Source organism: Vollenhovia emeryi, unplaced genomic scaffold, assembly GCF_000949405.1.
Source record: "Vollenhovia emeryi isolate VEMERY1.0 unplaced genomic scaffold, V.emery_V1.0 DF939231.1, whole genome shotgun sequence".
NCBI classification, from domain to species: Eukaryota; Metazoa; Arthropoda; class Insecta; order Hymenoptera; family Formicidae; genus Vollenhovia; species Vollenhovia emeryi.
This window is the reverse complement of record NW_011967135.1, coordinates 69267-77044: the sequence shown is the minus strand read 5'-3', so window position 1 is coordinate 77044 and position 7778 is coordinate 69267. Positions and strand designations below refer to the sequence as shown.

General features: G+C 36.6%; 3 protein-coding genes across 16 annotated transcripts in view; 2 read left to right on the top strand and 1 right to left on the bottom strand.

Moving 5' to 3' along the window:
- Positions 1–1013, top strand: part of LOC105560385 (prespore protein Dp87-like) — a 7261-nt gene extending 6248 nt beyond the window's left edge. For both annotated transcript variants that reach the window (XM_012009468.1, XM_012009467.1), the window contains one exon: positions 12–1013. In XM_012009468.1, coding sequence (XP_011864858.1) covers positions 12–580 — 569 coding nt within the window. In that variant the 3' untranslated portion in view covers positions 581–1013. The remainder of the gene's footprint in view (positions 1–11) is intronic.
- On the bottom strand, positions 1005–3197 carry LOC105560386 (antichymotrypsin-2-like). 3 transcript variants are annotated; one of them, XM_012009470.1, is made up of 9 exons: positions 3081–3197; positions 2822–2990; positions 2603–2721; positions 2358–2537; positions 2077–2287; positions 1754–1968; positions 1504–1683; positions 1303–1438; positions 1005–1225 (listed from the first exon to the last, which is right to left on the bottom strand). In XM_012009470.1, the coding sequence occupies exons 2-9, from the start codon at positions 2835–2837 to the stop codon at positions 1068–1070; spliced, it is 1215 nt and encodes a 404-aa protein (XP_011864860.1). In that variant the 5' UTR covers positions 2838–2990; positions 3081–3197; the 3' UTR covers positions 1005–1067. The 3 variants fall into 3 exon arrangements, with proteins under 3 accessions (XP_011864860.1, XP_011864861.1, XP_011864859.1); XM_012009471.1 differs by lacking the exon at positions 2822–2990; XM_012009469.1 differs by lacking the exon at positions 3081–3197 and having other exon boundaries at positions 2822–3073.
- Positions 3162–7212, top strand: LOC105560387 (TPPP family protein CG45057). Of its 11 annotated transcripts, none has more exons than XM_012009475.1 (5): positions 3637–3695; positions 3910–4346; positions 5253–5568; positions 5673–5808; positions 6077–7212. In XM_012009475.1, the coding sequence occupies exons 2-5, from the start codon at positions 4034–4036 to the stop codon at positions 6257–6259; spliced, it is 948 nt and encodes a 315-aa protein (XP_011864865.1). In that variant the 5' UTR covers positions 3637–3695; positions 3910–4033; the 3' UTR covers positions 6260–7212. The 11 variants fall into 11 exon arrangements, with proteins under 11 accessions (XP_011864872.1, XP_011864870.1, XP_011864868.1 ...); XM_012009473.1 differs by having other exon boundaries at positions 3647–3816; XM_012009474.1 differs by having other exon boundaries at positions 3647–3834.
- The last annotated feature ends 566 nt before the right edge of the window (positions 7213–7778 follow it).

Here is a 7778-nt window from a genome sequence, read left to right as displayed (position 1 = left end):
CCCGTCCAGCGGATCGTCCGGCTACCCGTCCAGCGGGTCGTCTGGCTATCCGTCCAGTGGATCATCTAGATATCCATCCAGTCAATCTGGTTATCCATCCAGCGGATCCTCTGGCTATCCTTCGAGTGGATCATCCAATTATCCGTCTAGAGAAAGCTCCGGTTATCCGACAGGATCCGGATATCCAGGTGGAAATAGCGGTTCTTCAGGATATCCAGATAATTCTAGGAATCCTTACGGTGAGGAAACTGTTAGGCGAACCGGCATTAACGCTGTAAATGCTGGCTACCCGAGCCCAGGCACATCCGCATATCCGCAAGGAAATCCATCGTACCGCAATAACTATCCGGGCCAAAATGCAGGATACCCGTACAATAATCAACATCCCTCATATCCTAATCAAGGTTACTCAAATGGGTATCCACAAAATTATCCGCAAGGAGGATATCAAGGCCAAAATTATATGACGACTACCAAGCGTCCTGGCATTCGAGATCAACTGACGAATTTTGCACGAAACGTAGCTGAGAAGGTACTAACGCAAACAATACTAGATCGCGTCACCGGCAGACATCAATAAATATAAAAGCACTGGCATTTTCTTCTCTAGAAGATCTGCGTAAAGATGTCCAAAAATATAGCACTCTAAAATCTAAGGAAAAGTCGATCAAATATCTAGTCTTTGGTTAACTTTCGACAAACAAATAGCTTAGTGGAAAAATTTCACCGGATAAATCAAAGCTTTATATACAAGTTCATTAGAACTTTGTAATTATTATATTAAAAAAGAAGTGCAATAATTTAGGATGTCCTGTGTATCACAAGTATACTTTGTGCAAAATAGAAATGATTAATTAATAGATTTACGTATATGAGTTAAATGTCTGCTTTTGAAGCTCTCTCGAGACACAGTTAAGTACCTTTGAAGAGAACTAAACTAAGTGTTATATGATACTATAACAATAATATGTGCGAACATAAATCTTGATAATAAAACACAGTGATTAATAAAAGTTTAAAATGATTTCTTATCCTCGGAACTTTACACATAATATAATTAAGTAAATTTATAATTCATCTTTTGCTTCAAGAAAATCGATTTTTCTTACACTTCCAAAAAACAGTGGTATCCTGCTTGGTTTATGTTCAATCACGAACAAAAATGGACGATCCACCATGAACTCCATCGGTAAAACTGCCATCCTTCTCATTCTCATTCCCGCAACTGCAGCAAGTAGTTTCATATTCTAACGCTTACAAAATTCTCAAGTTTCTTTCATCGTTTACAGATAGACAGATTACCTGTTGCGGCAGCAGCTTCCGAACCTTCTTCGTTAATCTCTATGAAAATTTTTTGCAATACCTGGCTTACTTTCAGAGGAATGCTAGAGAGGCGTGTAAAATCCGCATCATCTTGAAACATGGTATTTAACCCGATCTACAAGTATGAGTTTCAGTTTGTGAAATTTATCTGTATTCTTTTGCACTTGGCCAATTGCTTACCTTACGTAAAACATCTTTCAAATCTATAGTAATTTCAAACTTAAATTTAGGCAGATACAATGCAACCTCGTCGGTAGATCTAGGTGCCTCTGCCAACGTTTCCCAGTTGAAATTATTTTCTAAAATCTGCAATTCTGTTTCTCTATCTGGCAATAATATTATCATTGCAATGTCTTGATTCTGTAAAATTGTTGTTGACGTGAATTTTCTGTTTAAAAGTGTCTTCCAGATAGGGGCAATTTATACTTACCAAATACGGAATTTCAATAAATGACGTATGCCAAGTCGGTATTTCACCATAAGCGTACTTTGATTCTTTAAACATTGTTGGAACAAGGCTTGTTTTTGTTTTGGAAACATGAAATTTCCGATTTACTGTATAAGATTCATCAAATCTGTGTAACCATTTACTCTTAAAGTAAATAGCATTTATTAACATGATCCTTGTATCCTCGTCGATATCGTCTGTTTAAAATAATTTCATTTATAAATCATTAGAAACCTTTTGTGATTTAATCCCTGAAAATGCTTCGTTTTGCGATCATCTGCATTGAATTACTAATAATGATGTACCAGAAGAAATTATGTCGAATATCTTGTTATTTGTTGCTTTTTCAACCCATGAATTAATAGTTTTTACAGCATGCCCATTATCTGTGAAGTCTAACCTCGAGATTGAGGATTGAAAAGTATTTGTGCATATCCCTAAAAATTCTGCCATTAAGTCAAATCCATCTTGGACGTACATTTTATTCGCTATATGCAATTCGGTGTTTTTAATGTTCTGAAAAATATTTAGATATGTAATGACTGAGAAAGAGGAGGCGTCACTCGACACGCTTCTTAATTCTTACGTTCAACAAGATATTTAGAGCCTTAAATTCATCGTCGAAAGAAGCTGTGTCATCATGGTGAAGAGCAGATTTTAGTTGGGTCAACGTAAATCCTCCGGCACCATTAGAAAGTAAAGACAATATCATGTGCAAGCTCCAAGGAGAAATTATGACGTTGCTGTCAACGTTGCTCGCTACACTCTATGGGATATAAATTGGAAATTTGAAAAGTTCTTGTGTATAGCTTATATCAAGTAGAAATATACCTTGTATAACGGAATCGTAAACTTGTTACATGCTGTAGATAAGGTTTTAATATCGTTTTGCTGTCCACTTGACGACATATCTTGATAAGCCAGTATACCCCTGATGATTGTAAACAAAACTGCAAAGATAATATTTTTCTGTTATTTTCGATGAATTGGTCACGTTGTCAGAAATGTAGCTATCCTATATTCTTATTCAACATCGTTACACATTATTACCTGTCTGCGTAAGCATTACGATATACGTTCTCCCTCTCTCTTTCTCTCAGAAATAAATATTGTTCAAGTGAAAAATAAGGACACTAGATTAACTCGATATTTGATTAAACATATTTTCATTTTGTCTTAAACGTTTTACACGACTAAATATCATATCCCTCAATGACATCTGTAAGATAGGTTAGGTGCTAGCTATGGTTGGACTTGCGTCAGTTGACAAACTATCGAGCAAAGAAAGCATTATATTAATAAGTCTTACGGCAAATCTTGATTGTAATTCAACAACGGCGGTTTTGAATTTTTCCGAGAATTAACGAGATTTCCACCTCGGCTTCGAGAATTCGATGCGACTACTCTACGTGCTACCCACTACAATGGGAGTGGGGAGTCGAGTAGTTATATAGGTAAATCAGGTAAATGGAATGTCATTCATAGACCAATTTTAAGAGAGAGGTGAGCTTGTTTTTTTACTAAATTTATAAAAAATGTCCAGTTTTCTTCAACTTTGATATAGAAATAAAAACTACATGGATATTAGGTAAGGAAAGAATTCATCTCCCAAAAGAAGAAGGAATTTTGAACGATTGAAGACTTGCGACTTGGAAGATACATAAACTTTGTAAAATAGGTGGGGATACTATTCGGGCGCGGTAACGGCTGGGAGGACGGTTTAGTCTCGCTCTCAGCTCCGATCGGATTTACAGAGATGAGTGAAACTTGTGCCGGTTGATCGAAAGGAAAATAGATCGTTTCATTTACTCGAGACCTAAGGAAACAATATAGGTGGGAAGCTCCTTGCGCTACTTGCGAATCCTAAATTGCCGTCAAGTTTTCGCAACAAATCTCCAAATAAAATAGGGATATATATAAATAGGTAATTGCGAGTGTCGTGTGTTCCTAGCGGAAGATATATATAAAGGACAGAGACGACGTCGAAGCTATTCGTACCGTGTGATTTAAAGCATCATCCGGGGGAAAAATAGCGAAATAAATGAGTAATGGAAAACAGAGATGTATTATTATATATTTGGTTGGTGCATCGCGTGGTGCGCGTCGAATTTTTTAGTTTTCAACAGCGACTGTTCCAGGCGAGCGCTGTTGCGAGCGACTCTCCGAGACTCTCGGGTGAAGAGATTTCATCCGACGATGAAACGCAGTTCCGAAGATGCGGGAGGGTGACTGCTTCCTGGGACGAGGAGATCGATAGAATACATGCGCGCCTGGGCACATCGCGACTCGCGACGCGCACGACTATTTCTACGCAATCCGCGTTGCATACGTTGGCTCTTGGATTTCTGCGTTTTCGCCAGAGGTAAAAAGGTGCGGTTGTGGGAGTCGTTGTGCCGGCGCGGAACCGAAATAAGCTTCCTTCTCGTAGCCACCGCGGGAAACGTCCTCGTCGTCCCACCGTTTCATCGTCGCCGCGACGACGCGGAATTAATACCTACGCGCGCACACACTGACCTAGAAACGCTAAACTTGACGGGACGTCATCGTTGTTTCTCCCCGATAGTTAACAGGTCCGGTGAGTCGATGATTCTCTCGGCCGGGTTGCTACCCTGCCACCCAGAGATTGCAATTTTTCTCATTCCGACAATAGGAAATAACATTTTATTTCATACCTGATCGCAAAGCTCTTACTCAATTTACGCTAATTACCTTAACACACGACACTCGTAATCTCTATTTATAGCAGTGAAATAACGTTATGCCTGTGGCTAGTTTCTCGTCACCTACGTCATGTATTCTCGCTCTTTGTTATTTTGACACACATTTTTCATCCTCTCTCTCTGTATATTTCCAAACAATTATTATTATATGTGGTATACATAAGACTACTTCTTATTTCAATATTTATCGTTGCAAGTTTGATTGTAATTTGCAACTTTAACATAAATTATGTGTAGAATTGTAACATGGAGAAATAATGCAACAACAGTCTACAATAAATGATTAGCCACTGATTGCAGATAAATGTAGAGTAAACTTATTTTATCTAGAGTGCGAGGTCTGGTCACAACAGCCTTTGCAACACATATCAACGACTATTATATACAATATTACTAGCAAAGACTACCGTTCGATGAGAGAAATATCGTGACTCCTATTACGACCTATTGCGTGCGGTCTGCTCAGTAATACATCGGTAAACCGGAGAAAGAACTTGTGTATAATGAATAAGAGCGCAACAGTTGGCGATCAACTGTCTGTTGCACATCGATCGTGTCGTCTAGCGATAAACGAGACAAAAATATACGTACATGTATGTACATCTTTTGTGGAAAAACTAGCTTTTTCCCCCCAGAAAGTAACCGTGTCAGTTGTGAAAGATGAAATCATTTTAATTCTAATTTCATTTCAACTTTAATCAGAATAGTGTAGCAAAATACGAATGCTGTTTTCGCACTCGATTGAGTAATTTTCCTTTTAGGAATTACGATGCAAACGGAGAAAAGTGATGCCGAGAAAAATAAGGCTGTCAACGACGTGACGACTTCGATTGCGAACGAGGTGACAAATTTGAAGATGGAAGACGGTTCGACGAGTCCAACACCAAGTAGTCCTGGTAGCGCTGAACCGGGTAGCTTTTTAGCGAGCTTCAAAGCCTTCTCCAAATTCGGCGATCCAAAGAGCGATGGCAAGCTGATTACGTTAAGTCAAAGTGACAAATGGATGAAGCAAGCCAAGGTAATCGATGGAAAGAAAATCACTACCACGGATACCGGAATTTACTTCAAGAAGCACAAGTATGTTTGGAGAACTTTGCAAATCTTTTAACTTAACTGTCTGGGATATCTAGTCTCATATTTCTTCTTTTCTTTTCTTTTTTCTTCTTTTTAATCGATAACAGATCCACAAAGCTTGGTATTGAACAATACAAAACATTTCTGGAGGAATTGACTAAAAGTAAAAAAGTGGAATTGGCGGAAATGAAAAAGAAGATGGCTAATTGTGGACCTCCTGGGTTTACCGGGGGTGCTGCTGGAGTATGTACTAAATTTATTTATCTTTTGTATTCTCTCTCTTCCTCGAACAAGTTTAATAAATTGTGCTACACACAAATCTTATAATTAGTAGTTAATTTTACAAGTTAGTTTATTAGTTTTCCTAGTTGTATAAATTTCTTTCCCTTTTTAATCGTCTACTTGATCGATTTGTGTAGTGTCGTATATCTTATCGTGTGATTCATTGCGTTGCACGAATCAACGACACTCGTTCGTTCAATCTTATAATCTCATTTTCATTTATTTACAGGCTGGAAAGGCAGCGTCGACAGTTGACAGGCTTACCGATGTCAGCAAATATACCGGTTCTCACAAACAACGTTTCGATACTGAAACAGGAAAAGGTAAAGGTATAGCAGGTCGCAAGGATACGGCGGATACGTCAGGATATGTCCAAGGTTATCAAAATAAAGATACATATAAGGGGCAGTAGTATCTGAACGCCTCGATAATAAGTATCTTTAAGGCCATGCTGTTAAGATCGTTGGCGTGATACGCGCAGTATGCACATTGAAATCATCGCTGCTCGTTGTTAGCGGCCTCAATTTCCTTACCGTATCGTCACAGCGATCTGACAGATATTTCAAATATCAATTTTACAAAATTTATCATTTATGAGATGCATTAAGGTAGCAATATCATTAAGAATCGTTGGTAAAATATTAACCGTACGTTTGCGGCAATCCTTGTGAAACTTTTGCTCTTGATGTTTACGTTGTATTTCTCGCATAAAAGTTTTCCGATAAGAGGCCTGGAAAAAACATTTTTCCGAAAAATTTCTTTTTCAACTCCTTCTATTTATATTCTCTAATGTGATTGTTGTTTTTATCTCTATTGTTCTTCATTCAATTCTTAATTATCACTAGATGATATGAATAACATTACTTATAGGTTTTTTATATTATTATTCACTTTGTTAACGAGGTCTTTTTTTTGGAGTAGTGGTTATACATATAGTGTAACTTAAGTACACAGTCTGAACTTCAAATCCACGTAGATATTATATGTAGCATTGTGTTACATAATCTTTGTTGCATAATTGATTAAAAACAAGTTTTCTGAAATTTCTATGATTACACAAAAGAAATAGGTATTATAATTATTTCATTGCAAACGCATACTCGCCATTACAATTGTGTAACGCAACGTGGCAGCAGAATTATCTTTTACTATAAATCCTGCGCAAAAACTCGAATCATTAATTTTTGAGGTAGAACAACGCACATAAATTTTGTGTATAAACATATATCTCTTCAACTGAAGAACTAGTCATGTTTAATTATCACAACTTTGTGTACTGATTACCAGCTTATTTGTGTAAAGAATATGTTTGTCCTTTAAAGAGATATAATAAATATAAGTGCGGAAATCACCTATCACGCAAAATAATATTGAAAATGTTGATATCAAATAAGTAAAAAAATATTCAACGTATAATTGGATAAATTATTTTCTACTATGTATATGTCAAAAATATATATTTTTCTGTATTTTAAATATATTAATCAAGTGCAAAAAAGGAAAAAAAACATCTCCCACATCGCTTGATAACAGTGCTTCGCCTACACTAATTGTAAGTGTACGGCGTTAAGTTAACATTATTTTCAAGTGATGCATATGTACATTAAACATAATTGAATCAAGTGTACTTATGGTAACTTTAGCCAACGCATTCGCGTCTGGCTTATTTCAGACCAAATTTCATATTTTACATCTTTACATTGTAGATGTCGATGCAAAACTTTAATGTATTTATATTATTATCGCGATGGTACTTTGTTTCACACAAATCGTTTTTGATTTATAAAATTTACTTTGAAAATACTTTGTAGTTACTAGTAACAATAATGAGAAATTTGCAGTAATGTGTGTTAAGGGGGATGAGAATTTTTCATTTTATAGTGTTTATATTATTTTACTTTTTTATAAATATAAAATTGCAACAGAAGAAA

Coding starts and splice junctions, on each gene's coding strand:
- LOC105560386 (XM_012009470.1), bottom strand. Junction 2,288..2,357: donor CTCTAAATATCTTGTTGAAC/GTAAGAATTAAG, acceptor AATATTTTTCAG/AACATTAAAAACACCGAATT. Junction 1,226..1,302: donor GGAAGCTGCTGCCGCAACAG/GTAATCTGTCTA, acceptor TACTTGCTGCAG/TTGCGGGAATGAGAATGAGA.
- LOC105560387 (XM_012009475.1), top strand. CDS start 4,034: ATGCGCGCCTGGGCACATCGCGACTCGCGACGCGCACGACTATTTCTA. Junction 5,569..5,672: donor ATTTACTTCAAGAAGCACAA/GTATGTTTGGAG, acceptor AATCGATAACAG/ATCCACAAAGCTTGGTATTG. Junction 5,809..6,076: donor TTACCGGGGGTGCTGCTGGA/GTATGTACTAAA, acceptor ATTTATTTACAG/GCTGGAAAGGCAGCGTCGAC.